The 20,592-nt window shown below is 41.8% G+C and overlaps 1 protein-coding gene across 1 annotated transcript in view; it reads right to left on the reverse strand.

Moving 5' to 3' along the window:
* Positions 1-20,592, reverse strand: part of LOC106583950 (insulin receptor) — a 160,701-nt gene that overhangs the window by 96,487 nt on the left and 43,622 nt on the right. Inside the window, exon 2 of the mRNA XM_014168658.3 lies at positions 8,762-9,310. Within this exon, the coding sequence (XP_014024133.1) occupies positions 8,762-9,310 (549 nt within the window). The remainder of the gene's footprint in view (positions 1-8,761; positions 9,311-20,592) is intronic.

Genomic DNA, 20,592 nt, shown 5'->3' on the forward strand with positions numbered 1-20,592 from the left:
TCAGTTACACCAGCTCTGTCAGGAGGAATGGGCCAAAATTTACCCAACTTATTGTGGGAAGCTTGTGGAAGGCTACCTGAAACGTTTGACCCAAGTTAAACAAGGCAATGCTTTCAGGCTCTCCAGAGGGTAGTGAGGTCTGTACAGCGCATCACTGGGGGCAAACTACCTGCCCACCAGGACACCTACAGCACCCGATGTCACAGGAAGGCCAAAAAGATCATCAAGGACAACAACCACCCGAGCCACTGCCTGTTCACCCCACTATCATCCAAAAGGCGAGGTCAGTACAGGTGCATTAAAGCTGGGACAGAGAGACTGAAAAATAGCTTCTGTCTCAAGGCCATAAGACTGTTAAACAGCCATCATTAACATTGAGTGGCTGCTGCCAACATACTGACTCAAATCTCTAGCCACTTTAAGAATAAAAAATTTGATGTAATAAATATATCACTAGTCACTTTAAACAATGCCACTTATATAATGTTTACATACCTTACATTACTCATCTCATATGTATATACTGTACTCTATACCATCTACTGCATCTTGCCTATGCCGTTCGGCCATCGCTCATCCATATATTTGTATGTACATATTCTTACTCATTCCTTACTCTTGTGTGTATAAGCTAGTTGTTGTGAAATTGTTAGATTACTTGTTAGATATTACTGCATGGTCGGAACTAGAAGCACAAGCATTAACATCTGCTAACCATGTGTATGTGACCAATAACATTTGATTTGATTTACTAATTGAATGTATGTAGCCTTCTGGGAATGTGAAATAAGAAATAAAAGCTGAAATACTATTATTCTGACATTTCACATTCTTAAAATAAAGTGGTGATCCTAACTGACCTAAGACAGGAAATCTTTATTAGGATTAAATGTCAGGAATTGTGAAAACTGAGCTTAAACGTATTTGGCTAAGGTGTATGTAAACTCCCTAGAAAAAAGAAACGCACACCTTTAAAGGCGAGGTGCTGGCTAGCGGAGTAGAACACTAGAAAATAAAGGAAAGCCGCACACTCTAAGAGCTCAGATGCAAAAATTTAATCACCAACGTTTCGACAGCGACAACGTTTCGACACTGCATATTATACCATCTCATCTATGCCGGTCGGTCATGGCCCATCCATATATTTATATGTACAAATTCTTATTATATCCCTTTACTTAGATTTGTGTGTATTAGGTAGTTGTTGTGGAAGTGTTAGATTACTTGTTAGATGTTGCTGCACTGTCGGAACTCGAAGCACAAGCATTACGCCACACTCGCAATAACATCTGTAACCATATGCATGTGACCAATAAAATTAGATTTGATTTAATGGCAAAGCGAAAACAGGTTTATAGAAATGTTTGCAAATATAATAAAACAGAAATACCTTCAGGTATGTATTCAGACCCTTTGCTATGAGACTCAAAATAGAGCTCAGGTGCATCCTGTTTCCATTGATCATCCTTGAGATGTTTCCACAACTTGATTGGAGTTCACCAGGCAGGAATGTCTCGAGGCACAAATCTGGGGAAGGGTCCCAAAACATTTCTGCAGCAGTGAAGGTCCCCAAGAACACAGTGGCCTCCATCAATATTAAAGGGAAGAGGTTTGTAACCACCAAAACTATATTTCTAGAACTGGCCGCCCGGCCAAAGTGAGCTATCTGGGGAGAAGGGCCTTGGTCAGGGATGTGACCAAAAACCTGTTGGTCACTCTGACATACCTCCAGAGTTCCTCTGTGAAGATGATTGTCCTTTTGGAAGGTTCTCCCATCTCTGCAGCACTCCACCATTCAGGCCTTTACGGTAGAGTGGCCAGACGGAAAGATGAACGGAGCAAAGTACAGAGATCCTTGATGAAATCCTGCTCCAGAGTGCTCAGGACATCAGACTGGGGCGAATGTTTACCTTCCAACAGGAAACAAACCTAATCACACAGCCAACAATGCAGGAGTGGCTTCGGGACATGTCTCTGAATGTCCTTGTAGCCCAGCCAGAGTCCGGACTTGAAGTCGATCAAACATGTCCGGAGAGACCTGAAAATAGCTGTGCAGCAATGCTCCCCATCCAACCTGACAGAGCTTGAGAGGATCTGCAGAGAATAATGGGAGAAACTTCCCAAATGTAGGTGTGCCAAGCTTGTAGCGTCATACCCAAGAAGACTCGAGGCTGTAATCACTGCCAAAGGTCCTTCAACAAAGTACTGCGTAAAAGGTCTGAATTAGGGATGCACGATATATCGGTGAACATATCAGAAGCTAGCCACAATAAGGATTAGGCACAATAGTGGAGTTTTCAGTTTTCCTTCAAAATAAAAATATGTCATTGACAGTGATGCAAATGAACACAAATAGTAGAATTATTTCATACTTTTATTTTGAAGGCAAACCGCAAAGTCCCACTATTGAGACTTATCCTTATTGTGGCTAGCTTCACATAGATGGGTCCGACCACCACTAATCAAATAAGAACTGTCTTATGAATTTTGGTTATTTTAGATAACACCTCGCTATATAGTTAGCGAGCGTACTATAGTTACTGAAACAGATGTTGTTTTGCTATGTTTTTGGGGAAGAACTACATTGTTTGCATCCATAAGCTAGCTGGCTTTTTTTATGACCAGCACTGTAGGTCCGCAAGACAACTTTACCAGCATCATAGCATACGTATCGATGAATCGTTGTGACATGAAATATGAGTGATTGTGTAATAACTACGTAAGAAATTTATGAACGCGTTAAATCATTTTTTGACGTGCAGTCATTCAGGTCCTGATTTGTCAACAAGCTTATTTGACATGTCACGTTCCATAGAAATCCTGGTTGAGAATGAAACGACTGAACAAATGAACAACGAAACAGCACAGCAAGTAAGTGAAAGAAATAGGTTTTGATTATGTTTTACTGGTAATGGGGACATAGGTAAATGCAAACAAAATAACTTCTTGGTCAGTGTGGTGTGTAAACTTTATTTTTCTAGGCAAGTCAGTTAAGATCAAATCCTTATTTACAATGACGGCCTACCCCGGCCAAACCCGGACGACGCTGGGCCAATTGTGCGCCGCCCTATGGGACTCCCAATCACGGGCTGATGTAATACAGCCTGGATTCTAACCAGGGACTGTAGTGGCGCCTCTTGCACTGAGATGCAGTGCCTTACACCGCTGCGTCCATGTGTTAACTATTTAACTGTACTAGAATGCTTAAAAAGGCCCCTAAAAAAAGTGTACTTTTTTTTTGGGGTCAAGGAACATATTGGATATCGTATTGACCCAAAATGTCATAGCGATGCATCACTAGTCTGAATACTTTGTAAATGTGATAGTTTTTTATTTTTAATACATTTATAAAAATGTGTAAATGTTTTTTTTTGCTTTGTCATTATGGGGTACAATTTAATCCATTTTAGAATAAGGCTGTAACAACACGTGGAAAAAGTGAAGTGGCCTGAATACTTTCCGAATGCACTGTAAACTTGGGTGACAGTGTGCTGAAGGACGGCACACGCTCTAAAGTCATGTTAGTCACATTCCACCTAATCCCGTTCCCAGACATTTACGCCCCAATGCACGGAAGGTCTGCTGGAACAAAGCATCAAACTTGGCCTTCTTTAGCAAATACTGAGTACCAAGAGAATCTCCCGGCCATTACTCATTGGCTTAATCTACCAACCAATCTCCCACAACACTTTTTCCCATGTGTCTGGTGCAGCTGTTGTATAGGTCCGACGTCTTAACTATTATTGCGATAGTTTTTCTCCCTTGAAGACAGGAGGAATGATTTCCACTAGCCAATTTTCACTTTGTGGCTGTGCTATATTGTGAAAATTCATAAACTAAAATCAACTTTTGGTTTTTAATTTAAATAAGGCATAAGGTTAGCAGTGTGATTAAGGTTATGGTTAGGATTAGGTTTAAAATATACTTTTAAGAAAGATAAATTGTGGAAATGGGTGTTAAAGAATGACAAATACTGTACTTTACTTTACTCAGTAAGGTCACTCCCATAGAAGTATATGGTCACTCCCACTAAGGCCAACTTCAAAATGGTTGAAATCCCAGGCTAATATTTGCTGACACATTCACCCACTCCCTCGTTGAAAGATCAGCCAAAATGTTGGGACCATTGTAACAGGTTGTAATCAAGCCCTCGTCTCCAGTATGGGAACAGAAGAGGAATACCTGGTGCGGTAGTCTCAGGAAGGACCACTCTAAATTATCTTGACTCTGACAAACACACACAAATGCAAGCTTTGCTGGTCTATAAACCCATCTAAATATCTCCCAAACCTTACAGTAAGTATCCTAGTGGATCATGAGATAACCTTCATACAAAATCAGCAGAACGTTTATAACCTATTTATTGACACAAACACCTTTGGTCATTCATAATTAATTATAACACATCAATAAAGACTTTATACCATGGCACTGTTGAAAACTAATTTCTGATAGGCTTGAAGGGCATTCTAAAGCATGCATTCTTTTCCTATAACACACGGTACAAAAGCACGGTAGATTTCAATGGCTATAGTTCATTATTTTTTGTAATTTTTTGGTTCTTTTCACCCCTTTTTCTCCACAATTTCTTGGTTTCCAAATTTAGTTACAGTCTTGTCCCATCGCTGCAACTCCAGTACGGACTCGGGAGAGGCGAAGGTCGAGAGCCATGCGTCCTCCGAAACACAACCCTGCCAAGCTGGACTGCTTCTTGACACTGCTCGCTTAACCTGGAAGCCAGCCGCACCAATGTGTCGGAGGAAACACTTGCGACCGAGTCAGCTTGCAGGCGCCCAGCCTGCCACAAGGAGTCGCTAGAGCGCAATGGGGCAAGGAAATCCTGGCCAGTGGCTCTCAGTCAAGGCCGGCTGTAACACAGCCTGTGATCGAACCCGGGGCTGTAGTGACACCTCAAGCACGGTGATGCAGTGCCTTAGACCGCTGCGCCACTCGGGAGGCCCCGCTATAGTTAATTCTTACATGTTCTGTTTGAGCTGCTTTTAAAAGCAAAAGTCGAATTAAAAACATTTCCATAATAGCAAGCTATGACTGATGGTTTGGTTAGCTAAACTAGCAAGTCTGTTTGTTTGGTTAACAAGGCAACTACTGTAGCTATTGAGTAACTTGCTAGCTACTTCAGTCGATGTTGAAAACATTTCTACCTGCAAATGAACACATTCCTAGCAGCAAATGTGTTAAATTATAGCAACGGTATGAAAGGGATCATCAACTCGGGGCTCTATGCTTTCTCTGGAAAATAATGGAACCTTTCACGTCTTGTTGATTTTCCCTTACATATCACATGGTGCTGTACTTCCTTTAAAGTTAGACACCTTCAGTCTTTTAAAAACACATACATATAGAGTTAATACATATTGTGTTAACTTCATTAACAATTAGGGAATTTTCCCTAAAACAAAACCAAATTAAAAGGCCAGATTAAACCATACATTTCCTTTTTTAAAACATTTTTAAAACAATACAAATACATTAAGTTTCAAAAAGTCCAGCAATGCAATTACATTGACAATTAAAGGGCTGTGAATAGTTAGTTTAGCTTGTCTACCAAGATGCATGACAGAGTTAAATGCTTTGTGAAAAATTGATTTTAAACAGCGTTTGACATGCTTCGAAGTACGGTAATGGAATATTTTGACATTGCTTGTCACGATATGCGCCGGCGCGTCACCCTTCGGATAGTGTCTTGAACGCAAGAACAAAACGCCGCTATTTGGATATAACTATGGATTATTTGGAACCAAAACAACATTGGGTGAAAAGTAGAAGTCCTGGGAGTGCATTCTGACGAAGAACAGCAAAGGTAATCCAATTTTTCTTATAGTAAATCTGAGTTTGGTGAGTGCCAAACTTGGTGGGTGTCAAAATAGCTAGCCTGTGATGGCCGGGCTATCTACTCAGAATATTGCAAAATGTGCTTTCACCGAAAAGCTATTTTAAAATTGGACACCGCGATTGCATAAAGGAGTTCCGTATCTATAATTCTTAAAATAATTGTTATGTTTTTTGTGAACGTTTATCGTGAGTAATTTAGTAAATTCACCGGAAGTTTTCGGTGGGTATGCTAGTTCTGAACGTCACATGCTAATGTAAAAAGCTGGTTTTTGATATAAATATAAACTTGATTGAACAAAACATGCATGTATTGTATAACATAATGTCCTAGGAGTGTCATCTGATGAAGATCATCAAAGGTTAGTGCTGCATTTAGCTGTGGTTTTGGTTTTTGTGACATTATATGCTAGCTTGAAAAATGGGTGTCTGATTATTTCTGGCTGGGTACTCTCCTGACATAATCTAATGTTTTGCTTTTGTTGTAAAGCCTTTTCGAAATCGGACAATGTGGTTAGATAAAAAATAATCAAGCTAGGAGGAGAGCTACAAAAGTTGCACAGTGCATTGTTTAACATGGAAACCCATTTACTAAAATGGGGAATATATCAAGGAGGCTTTCCTCAGTGGTTCGCAAGGCTTTATTTGATGGATTGCCTGACAAAGACAATCACCTCAAAGATAAAAGACATGCCTGTGTCTACCAGAACTGTTGAATGGTGTGTTACCGAGATGGTTGAGGAGCAGAAAACTGTAGCCTTAAAAGACGCACCTGTTTTTAGTGTGGCTCTTGAGTGTGTGGATGTGAATGACATTCCCACGTCTGGCAGTTGTTGCAAGATACTTTGACAGAGCAGGTAAGCGAGGAGCTGCTTTGTCTAAAACACATGCATGGTACTACTAAAGGGGAAGATGTAGCAAAAGCTTTCACAGATCATTTTGAGGCGAGTTGTTGATATTAAAAACATATTCGCTATTACAACTGACAATTTCCCCACTATGGTGAGGAAACACAGGATTCACAAAGCTGATTGAAGATAAGATTGGCCAACCCGTGGTTAAATGTCACTATCATCCACCAAGAGAATCTGGGTTCCAAGTTCAAACCGGTGGTGCTAATGGACATCGCATCTGTTTAGCGAGCTATGGAATTCTTCCGTATGTGGGCATTTAGATATTCAGTAGACACAATTAGTTGTAATGCACATATGGAAATCATAACTGGCACGCAGATCGTCAGACATGTTAAGATATTGTAAATTGGCACTCCACACAAAAAAGGTTGCCGACCCCTGATCTAGGCCTATGTGCTAGCTAACAAGGTAGAACAGTTTAACTTATGAACACACCCTCCTGTCAGCATCCAACAGTTTGAACACCATGCTAGCCTGTCCACTTTGTTTAGATGTTTAAATCAAGTGGCCTACCTGGATAAGATGCTTATTTCTCTGAATGCCAATTCCTTATATAAATGCTTCTTTTTTATGCTCATTGGACATTTATAAAACACAAACAAGACAGCTAGCACATAACAGTCTGTAGCTAAAATGCTGCTAGTGGCACAAGGTGCCGCGCGTGACAGAAACTGAGCATTCATTTTCCAGAAACAAATGTTCATTGATACTCCCGGTCTGCTCGAGTCATAAAAAGGGTATAGTTAGAAAGATTATGTTCTCCTCTATTACAGTAAAATAATGTCTCAATGTGTTTCGGTGTCCATATGACTGATTCTGTTGGACCAACCCTGAAATGCAAATAACGAATTGAAACTGCTTGTTGTCAGAGAGGAAAAAGTGATCTTTCATCTGTGTTGTTGTGAGTGGCAGGGGCTTGGTGTATGAGTGAGAAAGTGCACACAGCACAGAAGGAGCGAAGGAGACGAGACCAAAAAGACCAAATGAGAACAAGCAGACAAATGCTCATAAAAAAATATAATAATAATAATAATAATAATAATAGATTCTTGCGATCCAGGCTTTTGGCACTAAAACATACATTTGAATTTATCAAATGACTTCGATATATCGCCCAGCCCTAACATACACACACAGACCCTTCACATGAACTGATTCAAATACAGACACACTCACAGATCCATCACACAAACAGAAAAGAGAGGGGACGACAGCAAGGGAGTGTGCAGTAAGATTTGTAATGGCACACACTGCACCTTTCACCATCAGCTCTCTGTCCCTCACCTCTCTCCTCTTCCGCTCTCCCAGCAAATGCATTTTCTCTTTCCAATTATATTGGTCGGCCTGCTCGTCTGCCTGAGAACTTTGAATTGTACGAGGCCAGCCTAGTCTCTCTCCTTATTCTATAATTACAAAAAACATTCCCTACGTGCTCCAGTCAATGAATTAAAAATCAAAGGGGAGTAAGCATGGCCCGTGACGTATTATAGAAAGAACAACAATCCCTCTATTATGGAAATCATTTCAAAAGCCATCTGTGCAAAAGTATCATTCTTCTGAATTGATTGGGGAGGAAATCTATTTTCCATACGGATGTCATTATCTCTGTCCCTCTCATTCATCCTGCTACTTTTACAACAGAAAGACAGCCAAACGGACAGCTCTGGAGAATTCCTGCTAGCATGAGGTGAAATGACCTACAGGAAAAGTGACATCCAGGCAGAGCGGAAGTTCTTCTATATTTAACATCATAACCTTATCTAAATCGTCAAGTTGGCATAGGTAACAAATGAAATTAGATGAAAATGCCAAGCAATTAGGCCTGGACCTTCATACATTCACATATGCCAACTGAACATATCGGATGCATCAGGAAATGACTAAAGAAAAAGTGTGGGCTACCAATGTTTGAGATATAATCATTTATATAGAGTACTCTTTGTGTGTTCTTTACCATTCTTTCAGAAATACTTGGAGTATCTAAAAAGGCCACTTACTTCTCTGGCAGTGGTTCTGAGTCCAGCAGCGTTCTCCAAAGTGTCCATTGATGGTAGTCTGAGGACAGGTGGTCTTCCCATAGGCCGTGCCTGGACACACATCCCCACACTCCCGGTCATTCTTATTGGCCACGATGTAATTGTCTTCCACTGTGTCCAGGATCTTGGACCAGTCCAGGGTGGAGAGGTAGCAGAGGTCCGGGTTCTTCTCCACCCTCACGGCTCCCCGGGTGATGTTCATGAGGCTCTGGAGCCCCAGCTCCTTCAGGTCCACCATCTCAAACAGAACCAGGGCGTAGTTGAAGAACAGGTTGTTGCCTCGGATCACCGTCAGGTTGGGGAACAGATCGCTGAGGGACTCTAGGCCGTAGACCCTAAACAGGAGGAGGAAGTCGGTGACAACGGTCAGCTTGGGGTAGCTGAGGCCCCTGAAGTTCTCGGGCTTGGCCTTGAACATGAGGAGGATCTTCAGGTGGCCCTCAATTACTGTGCAGTTCTCTAATAACTGCAGGTTGGTCACGTTGTTACGGATATCCTTACTCTGACAGACTGGGGGAGATAGAGAGAGAAAATAGAAGGGGAGAGGAGAAGAGAGCGTGAAAATAGAGCAGGATAAAAAGAGAAGAGAAGACACATCAGTAGCTGCATAGTAGTAGTGCATTGTACTACTTAGTAATTTCCAGGAACATTCAGCTGATTCAAGTCAGAATTTTAAATAAATTGACATAACATTGGGTTAGGGTTGTTTTACAACAGGATGAGTGTAAAATTGTGTGCAAAAAAAACTAAACAAGAGGTAGATAAAATCACGATGAAACAAATACATTACACACAAGGAATCCGAGCAATTCATAAAACTGCTGCATCTTCTTAGCTACTACTGCACGGCACCGCAGCACCACGCAAAGCAGAGGGCCAGTCAACCCATTTACCTGTGACTATATTCATGATTAGGGTTGCAAAGGGTCAGAAACCTTACATTTCCATGTGAAGTTGAGCCTGGGAATTAGGGGAATGTTGCTTAAATTCATCAAAAGTTAGCTTATAACAGTGAACCTTTTTTGTGGGATACACATCAGGCAATTCTAGGTCTTGTGGCATATTTTGGTTAAACTATCCCCAATTCAATGGAATTGCAGCCCTCTGCATGCACAGTGGATTCTTTCATCACATGTGCAGTACACTATTCCATCACATCTACAGCTGATTCTCAAGCTCTTGCACATTAATGAGATGCCATTGAGCCCACACTAGTACTACTGTCTGAGTCAAGGACCACATGTTTCTGCTATGTTTTGATTACAATACTGGGTGGGGTGAATATATTTTATATGACATACATGTTTTTTTGTTAACTAGTAAATAGTAGCCAACAGCAAAGTGTTTTTAAATCATTTCTAACTTAACAATTTATGCTAGTTAGTTTGTGCTACCATGTGGGTTTTAGCTTGCTTGAGCCTGCTAACTGAGGATTGTTAATTCACCTGTTTCCATACATTTCATTTTAAAACATGCATCTTATTTTACAAAGGAGTTGTTTAAGCTAACTGATTAACAATCTATCTGTACATGGAATTGTATTTGGGATTTCTTTACTCATTTTTTCTTATCTTTACAGGAAAATGCCACGGGCACTATCTGATGTGTGGACAACATTTCACAGCAGCTAACGTAGAAGGAAAAGCTGTGTACATTTGCAGATACTGTGCCAAATCATATGTGAAAAATGCAACAAGATGCAGAATTATCTGGCCAATTGCATAAAGTTCCTTCAGTGCTCACAACAAGCAACCTCTGACAAAAGTCTCTACTTCTATTCGAGGTGAAAATTATGAATCAGACACCTTATCGATAGTTACAGCTCATGGTCCTACTGGAATCAGAAGTGTTTTTGACTCAATGGAGGAACGTAGTCAGAGAAATGCTGATGAATGTCTTACTCGGGTTGTATATGCAACTGGTTCACCTCTGATGCTCACAGGCAATGTGCATTGGAAGAGATTTCTGAATGTTCCTCACCCAGCATACACCCCTCCAACCAGACATGCTTTATCTACTAATTTGCTGGATGCAGAGTTCAGAGTTCAAGCAAAGGGCAAGCAAATCATAGAGAAAGCTGACTGTATCGCAATCATCTCTGACGGGTGGTCGAATGTTCGTGGGCAAGGAATAACTAACTACATCTCCACCCCTCAACCAGTATTCGACAAGAGCATAGACACAAGGGACAGACACACCGTCTCTACATTGCAGATGAGCTGAAGGCAGTCATCAATGACCTTGGACCACAGAAGGCATTTGCACTGGTGACAGACAATGCTGCGAACATGAAGGCTGCTTGGTCTAAAATGGAGGAGTCCTACCCTCACATCACACCCATTGGCTGCACTGCTCAGGCATTGAATCTGCTCCTCAAGGACATCATGGCAAATTGACAATTGAAAACAATGGAAACATTACAAGAGAGCCAAGGAAATGGCTAGGTATGTGAAGGGTCATCAATTTATAGCAGCAATCTACCTCACCAAGCAAAGTGAGAAGAATAAGAGCACCACATTGAAGCTGCCCAGCAACACCTGTTGGGGTGGTGTTGTCATCATGTTTGACAGTCTCCTGGAGGGGATGGAGTCTCTCCAAGAAATGGCCATATCAGTCTGCCGATATGGACAGCCACATCAAGAGGTTCCTCTTGGTTGATGCTTTTTGGGAGAGAGTGGTAAGCAGCCTGAAACTCCTGAAACCTATAGCAGTAGCCATTGCACGGATTGAGGGAGACAATGCCATCCTGTCGGATGTTCAGACTCTGCTTGCAGATGTAAGAGAAGAAATCCGTAATGCCCTGCCCACTTCACTATTGCTGCAAGCAAAGAAAACTGCAGTTATGAAATACATCAAAAAGCCTGAAGACTTTTGCCTGAAGCCCATACACGCCGCAGCGTACATGTTGGACCCCAAGTATGCTGGCAAGAGCATCTTGTCTGGTGCAGAGATCAACAAGGCCTATGGTGTCATCACTACCGTGTCTCGCCACCTTGGCCTGGATGAGGGCAAGGTTCTTGGCAGTCTGGCGATGTACACTTCCAAGCAAGGGCTTTGGGATGGAGATGCAATAGGGCAGTCGTGCCAACATCTCATCAGCCACCTGGTGGAAGGGACTTTGTGGATCTAAGGCTCTTTCCCCTGTTGCCTCATCATCCTCCAAATCGCACCAACATCAGCCGCCTCAGGGCGCAACTGGTCCAAATGTGCTCGTTAAGACGCTGTAAGCTACAGTACCAGTCAAAGGTTTGGACACACTTACTCATTCAAGGGTTTTTTCTTTATTTTTTACTATTTTCTACAATGTAGAATAATAATGAAGACATCAAAACTATGAATGAACACATATGGAATCATGTAGTAACCAACAAAATGTTAAACAAATCAAAATATATTTTATATTTGAGATTCTTCATAGTAGCCACCCTTTGCCTTGATGACAGCTTTGCACACACTTGGCATTCTCTCAACCAGCTTCACCTGGAATGCTTTTCCAACAGTCTTGAAGGAGTTCCCACATATGCTGAGCACTTGTTGGCTGCTTTTCCTTGACTCCAACTCATCCCAAACCATCTCAATTGGGTTGAAGTCAGGTGATTGTGGAGGCCAGGTCATCTGATGCAGCACTCCATCACGCTCTTTCTTGGTCAAATAAACCTTACACAGCCTGGAGGTCTGTTGGGTCATTGTCCTGTTGAAAAACAAACGATAGTGGGACTAAGCGTAAACGAGATGGGATGGCGTATCGCTGCAGAATCCTGTGGTAGCAATGCTGGTTAAGTGTGCCTTGAATTCTAAATAAAAACTACAACAGTGTCACCAGCAAAGCACCCCCTAACAACTTCCTCCATGCTTCATGGTGGGAACTACACATGCAGAGATCATCCATTCACCCACTCTGCGTCTCACAAAGACACGGCGGTTGGAACCAAAAATCTGTAATTTGGTCTAATCAGACCAAAGTACAGATTTCCACCATTCTAATGCCCATTGCTCGTGTTTCTTGGCCCAAGCAAGTCCCTTCTTATTGGTGTCCTTTAGTAGTGGTTTCTTTGCAGCAATTTCACCATGAAGGCCTGATTCACACAGTCTCCTCTGAACAGTTGATGTTGAGATGTGTCTGTTACTTGAACTCTGAAGCATTTATCTGGGCAGCAATTTCTGAGGCTGGTAACTCTAATGAACTTATCAAATCATAACAAATTTGTCACATGCGCCAAATACAACAGGTGTAGACCTTTCAGTGAAAGGCTAACTTAGAAGCCCTTAAACAACAATGCAGTTCAGAAAATACCTATAAAAGGTAAGAGATAAAAGTAACAAATAATTAAAGAGCAGCAGTAAAATAACAATAGGGGGTACCGGTACACTGTCAATGTGCGGGGGCACCGGTGTCGAGGTAATATGTACATATAGGTAGAGTTATTAAAGTGACTATGCATAGATAATAACAGAGTAGCAGCAGTGTAGAAGAGGGGGCAATGTAAATAGTGTGGTTAGCCATTTGATTAGAAGTTCAGGAGTCTTATGGCTTGGGGGTAGAAGCCGTTTAGAAGCCTCTAGGACCTAGACATACAGTGAGGGAAAAAAGTATTTGATCCCCTGCTGATTTTGTACGTTTGCCCACTGACAAAGAAATGATCAGTCTATAATTTTAATGGTAGGTTTATTTGAACAGTGAGACACAGAATAACAAAAACATCCAGAAAAACGCATGTCAAAAATGTTATAAATTGATTTGCATTTTAATGAAGGAAATAAGTATTTGACCCCTCTGCAAAACATGACTTAGTACTTGGTGGCAAAACCCTTGTTGGCAATCAGAGGTCAGACGTTTCTTGTAGTTGGCCACCAGGTTTGCACACATCTCAGGAGGGATTTTGTCCCATTCCTCTTTGCAGATCTTCTCCAAGTCATTAAGGTTTCGAGGCTGACGTTTGGCAACTCGAACCTTCAGCTCCCTCCACAGATTTTCTATGGGATTAAGGTCTGAAGACTGGCTAGGCCACTGCAGGACCTTAACGTGCTTCTTCTTGAGCAACTCCTTTGTTGCCTTGGCCGTGGGTTTTGGGTCATTGTCATGCTGGAATACCCATCCACGACCCATTTTCAATGCCCTGGCTGAGGGAAGGAGGTTCTCACCCAAGATTTGACGGTACATGGCCCCGTCCATCATCCCTTTGATGCGGTGAAGTTGTCCTGTCCCCTTAGCAGAAAAACACCCCCAAAGCATAATGTTTCCACCTCCATGTTTGACGGTGGGGATGGTGTTCTTGGGGTCATAGGCAGCATTCCTCCTCCTCCAAACAGGGCGAGTTGAGTTGATGCCAAAGAGCTCCATTTTGGTCTCATCTGACCACAACACTTTCCCCCAGTTGTCCTCTGAAACATTCAGATGTTCATTGGCAAACTTCAGACGGGCATGTATATGTGTTTTCTTGAGCAGGGGGACCTTGCGGGCGCTGCAGGATTTCAGTCCTTCACGGCGTAGTGTGTTACCAATTGTTTTCTTGGTGACTATGGTCCCAGCTGCCTTGAGATCATTGACAAGATCCTCCCGTGTAGTTCTGGGCTGATTCCTCACCGTTCTCGTGATCATTGCAACTCCACGAGGTGAGATCTTGCATGGAGCCCCAGGCCGAGGGAGATTGACAGTTCTTTTGTGTTTCTTCCATTTGCAAATAATCGCACCAACTGTTGTCACCTTTTCACCAAGCTGCTTGGCGATGGTCTTGTAGCCCCCTCCAGCCTTGTGTAGGTCTACAATCTTGTCCCTGACATCCTTGGAGAGCTCTTTGGTCTTGGCCATGGTGGAGAGTTTGGAATCTGATTGATTGATTGCTTCTGTGGACAGGTGTCTTTTATACAGGTAACAAGCTGAGATTAGGAGCACTCCCTTTAAGAGTGTGCTCCTAATCTCAGCTCATTACCTGTATAAAAGACACCTGGGAGCCAGGAATCTTTCTGATTGAGAGACTGCACAGAATAAACGTTCAAAATCCATGACATTTTCCAGATTAAGACATGAAGGTCAGTCAATGTAATGATGGACAGTCATTTCTCTTTTCTTATTTGAGCTGTTCTTGTCATAATATGGACTTGTTTTTTTTACCAAATAGGGCTTTCCCCTACCATGTCACAACACAACTGATTGGCTCAAATGCATTAATTCCACAAATTAACTTAACGCACACCTGTTAATAAAATGCATTCTAGGTGACTGCCAAGACTGTGCAAAGCGGTCATCAAGGCAAAGGGTGGCTACCTTGAAGAATCTCAAATATAAAATATATTTTGATTTAACACTTTGTTTACTACATGATTCTATATGTGTTATTTCATAGTTTTGATGATTTCCCTATTATTCTACAATGCATAAAATAGTAAAAAAAATAAAACCCCTGAAATGAGTAGGTGTCCAAACTTTTGACTAGTACTCTATATGGTCATTATTTGAACTGGCTAGCCAGCTAACATTAGCAAGCTAGCTAACAAGCTAGAAACAAACCAAAACAATGTTTTTAGTTTCCTGGTTTGCTAGATTGACATATACTAAATTCATTTTTAAACAGATGGGTTTATTGGTGTTAAAAAACACCAGTTATGCTATTTTGGACCACCAAGCTGCTGATATCATTCAGCCTGTCGTTTTTGTGTTAATACTTTTTCATAACGACAAGTTTGAAGTTGTTAAGACAATAGAATGTTCATGATGACACTGCGACAACTGTATTCAGCCATGTCGATAGACATAGTATAAACAAGCCTTTAGCACATGGCCTCACATGTGAATCCTTAAATAGATGGGTAGTCCTAAGGCTTAAGAGGGTGTGAACAATGCTGAATGGGTGTAGACAACAAAGAGCTCTCTAGTAAGTGTAACAAAACATTAAAAGGGCTATTTTCTCAAAAGTGGGGTTACAAGTCCAAAGCAGAATTACTCTCCCATTGTTCCTCCACTGTAGTGTATTATATACAACTTTCTAGCTTTGAGTGTCTATTTTTTATACAAAGTAAAAAAACTATTTCAAAATTTGCTACATAAGACCGAATCGAGCCGGTCGGTTACAATTAAGGACCTTACTGTTATTGTTTTCAATTAAAAATGTAAAAAAAAAAAAATGGTCTTATCTAAATGCAAATTCTCAAGCAAAAATATTGTTAGGACTGTCAGAGTTGTCTGATGGGCTTAATTGGAGGAGCCTAATGGAAGGGATGTGTAACCTGAAAATTAGCTGTTATTGGCAGAGGAGGGCACACTGTTATTGGTCTATTAAGTTATACCGCCTGGTGATGTCACCAGGCAGTCCAAAATGCCCACCCAGTAAAAACAAGCTGATATTGTCAGGCATTCTTTTCAGACAGCTATTACACTAAAGGTGCATTGTCAAAATTTTAACAATTAGGAGGTGGACCTTGTAAAATAATTTACTATTCAAATAATGAAATTTTTTTCAGATATCCGGTGCTGGTTTATTTAGAACCTAACGAACAACTAGGAAAAGCTCAAACCAAGTTTGTTCAGCTGTCTGACCCGACAAATACGTGTTCCCACCAGCACAAGGTGAAGTCTCCTCCTTCTCTAAACATTACATCTTCATTGCTAGGCAGGAAGTTAAATGATGTGGCTAATAAACTGTTCCTTCTCCCTTAATGTGACCTGACCTGGGTCCCCATTGCCCACTAATCCACAGCTATCCACCCTTATCAGTGACCGCAACCATGGAATTGCCTTTCCTTTACTCAGTAACATTCCAAGCCCCTGGCTCATATACAACATTAATTGACCCCACCATATACATTCATCCTACAAATAACCACTAACTTCTGGTGTAGCAAGTATTTCAAATTACAACCCAACAACTGAAACCAGACTGTGGCCCTTCTCCTTTACATAGGATACCTGATGTCTAACAATAACATTGTTATGTCTAACAATAACATGAAGTCTAACAATAACATGTTCTGCATTCCACCCTCTCTCCCGCAGTACCATGAACAAGGATTTTTCATATTTCAAGTTTAGAAGTCAGAACCCATCACTGGATGGTCGATAGTCATAAATTGCTATTGACTCTCGATCAATCAGAATGAAGCAAATGCTTACTTACATGCTCTAACCAAAAGTGCAAAAAAGGTATTAGGTGAACAATAGGTAGGTAAAGAAATAAAACAGTAAAAAAGACAGGCTATATACAGTAGCGAGGCTGTAAAAGTAGCGAGGCTACATACAGACACCGATTAGCCAGGCTGATAGAGGTAGTATGTACATGTAGATATGGTTAAAGTGACTATGCATATATGATAAAGTAGCAGTAGCGTAAAAGAGGGGTTGACGGGTGGTGGGTGGGACAATGCAGATAGCCCAGTTAGCCAATGTGCGGGAGCACTGGTTGGTCGGCCCAATTGAGATAGTATGTACATGAATGTATAGTTAAAGTGACTATGCATATATGATAAACATGGCAGAGGTAAACAGTGGACATGCTGCTTTTCTCTGGCAGTTTGGCTAACAACAGTTAAAGTCTGATTTTCACCATGATGGAACTGATTCTCTTACAAAACCCTGATGCCGTTGACCTTACCAGGGGCCACTAGGACCAGTGGAAGCAAAATAGCCCCATAACATCAAATATCCACCGCCATATTTTACAGTAGGTATGGGGTTATTTTCTGCTTATGCATCCTTACTTTGACACCAAACCCACCACTGGTGTGCATGGCCAAAGAGATCCATTTTCATGTCATCCAACAAAAGGTAAAGGCCTGGATTTGGCTAAACGGCATTGGCACTTGGATTGGAACCGATGCTATGGTCAGATGACATGAAAGTGCAGTGTTTTCCAGAAGTACCTGAAGTAGCCAGCCAAATAGAAAAAGTACTCAAGGCAAAATAAAATTGCAGAAAGACCTACACTACCGTTCAAAAGTTAGTCGTCTGCAAACTTGATGACTGAGTTTGAGGCGTGCATGGCCACACAGTCATGGGTGAACAGGGAGTACAGAGAGGGCTGAGAACGCACCCTTGTGGGGCCCCAGTGTTGAGGATCAGCAGGGTGGAGATGTTTCCTACCTTCACCACCTGGGGGCGGCCCGTCAGAAAGACCAGGACCCAGTTGCAAAGGGCGGGGTTGAGACCCAGGGTCTCGAGCTTAGTGATGAGTTTGGAGGGTACCATGGTGTTAAATGCTGAGCTGTATTCAATAAACAGCATTCTTACATAGGTATTCTTCTTGTCCAAATGGGATAGGGCAGTGTGATGGCGATTGCGTCGTTGTGGACCTACAGGGGCGGTAAGCAAATTGAAGTGGGTGTAGGGTATCAGGTAGGGTGGTGATATGATCCTTGACTAGTCTCTCAAAGCACTTCATGATGACAGAAGTGAGTGCTACGGGCAATAGTAATTTAGTTCAGTTACCTTAGCTTTCTTGGGAACAGGAACAATGGTGGCTATCTTGAAGCATGTGGGCACAGCAGACTGGGATAGGGATTGATTGAATATGTTTGTAAACACACCAGCCAGCCTGCGCATGCTCTGCCGTCTGGGCCGGCAGCCTTGCGAGAGTTAACACATCTAAATGTTTTACTCACGTTGGCCACGGTGAAGGAGAGCCCACAGGCTTTGGTAGCAGCCCGTGTCAGTGGCACTGTATTGTCCTCAAAGAGAGCAAAGAAGTTGTTTAATTTGTCTGGGAGCAAGACGTCGATGTCCGCGACGGGGCTGGTTTTCTTTTTGTAATCAGTGATTGACTGTAGACCCTGCCACTTACGTCTCGTGTCTGAGCCGTTGAATTGCGACTCCACTGTCTCTATACTGACTTTGATTGCTTTGCGGAGGGAATAGCTACACTGTTTGTATTCGGTCATGTTTCCAGTCGCCTTACCATGATTAAAAGCGGTGGTTTGCGCTTTCAGTTTTGCGCGAATGCTGCCATCAATCCATGGTTTATGGTTAGGGAAGGCTTTAATAGTCACAGTGGGTACAACATCACCGATGCACTTGCTAATAAACTCGTATGAGGCTACCCGGAACATATCCCAGTCCACGTGATCGAAGCAATCTTGAAGCGTGGAATCCGATTGGTCAGACCAGCGTTGGATAGACCTGAGCACAGGCGTTTCCTGTTTTAGTTTCTGTCTATAGGCTGGGAGCAACAAAATGGAGACATGGTCAGATTTGACAAAGGGAGGGCGTAGGAGGGCTTTCTAGGTGGGTGAGGGTTTTCTATGCATCGGGGAAGTTAGCATTCTGGACCATTGCTATTCTACCAGCTCGTGCTTGTGCTGCGCATGCGATATGTTGATAGAATTTAGGAAGCCTTGTTCTCAGATTAGTTTTGTTAAAATCCCCAGCTACAATAAATGCAGCCTCAGGATATATGGTTTCCAGTTTACATAGAGTCCTGTGAAGTCCTTACGTCTCCGTTGAGGTATCTGCTTGGGGGGGATATACACGGCTGTGACTATAATCGAAGAGACTTCTCTTGGTAGATAATGCGGTCGGCATTTGATTGTAAGGAATTCTAGGTCAGGTGAACAAAAGGACTTGAGTTCCTGTATGTTATGATTACACCATGAGTCGTTAATCATAAGACATACACCACCACCTTTATTCTTACATCAAAAGTTTCATTTATGTTTTGTTTGTCCATTCTGTGGAGATATTTAGTTTGCAATTGTGTGTGTATGTAAATGTTACATCCATAATGCTGGATTTATCCATTTATAATTTCCTTTCTTCCAAGTATTTTTTTTTTTTAAATAACAAAAAGGTAGAACTAACAACAAACCAACCAAAATACCACTAAATCTCTCATGTGCTGTATGCTGTCGCTGTCCCTCTTGCAGCGGGAACCTACACTACAATATGAGCAGGGAGCCAAAATCAAACTCGTAAAACAACAATGAATACAATTTCAGCAGCACAGAAATAAAAAGACACCTGGTTGACCTGCAATAAATAACTGTCACAGTTTAGCTTTATTCTGTAAACAAACAAAATGTTCAGAGGTGGAGAGAGAAAGACAACCAATCAGTCAATTAGAAAGGAGACAATTTAACAGTTATATGAACGAACCCGTCAATGGCACTCCAAACACATACACAGAGCACCTGCTGCCCTCTGACTAACCTCGCAAGCTTAATTGGATGAGTGAGGAAAATAATTAAAGAGAAATTGCAGAAAGGCACGAGCGCAAGTGGAGAAAATCAAAGTTGCAGGTCCATTATGATATTCTGTGAGAGCAACTTGGCATATATATTGTGGCAGCAGCGTAGCCTAGTGGTTTGAGCGTTGGACTAGTAACCGAAAGGTTGCAAGTTCAAATCCCTGAGCTGACAAGGTACAAATCTGTCGTTCTTAACAAGGCAGTTAACCCACTGTTCCTAGGCCGTCATTGAAAATAAGAATTTGTTCTTAACCGACTTGCCTAGTTAAAAATATATATATATACACACACACACACACACACACCAAAGCAATTATAAAGGCAGACAGGCTCATTTTTAAAAATTGATCACTATTAAATCAGAATAATTCGAGACATTGATGGACTGAAATCCTACCCCCGCAAGCCTGTGTGAACTTTCCTCCCCATCTAATTGTGATGAGTTCACTGCATATTTCAGAGATAAGATATACCCAGCCTAACGTTGGTTAACCTCTATGGGCTAGGTGGGACGCTTGCTTTCCTTTAAGGGTTTACCTAAAGGATTACTTTTTCCTTACCTAAGGGAATTGTTTAACCTCTATGGGCTAGGTGGGACGCTTGCGTCCCACCTACGTAACAGCC

This window comes from Salmo salar, chromosome 23, assembly GCF_965601325.2.
Source record: "Salmo salar chromosome 23, fSalSal1, whole genome shotgun sequence".
In the NCBI taxonomy this organism is placed as follows: Eukaryota; Metazoa; Chordata; class Actinopteri; order Salmoniformes; family Salmonidae; genus Salmo; species Salmo salar.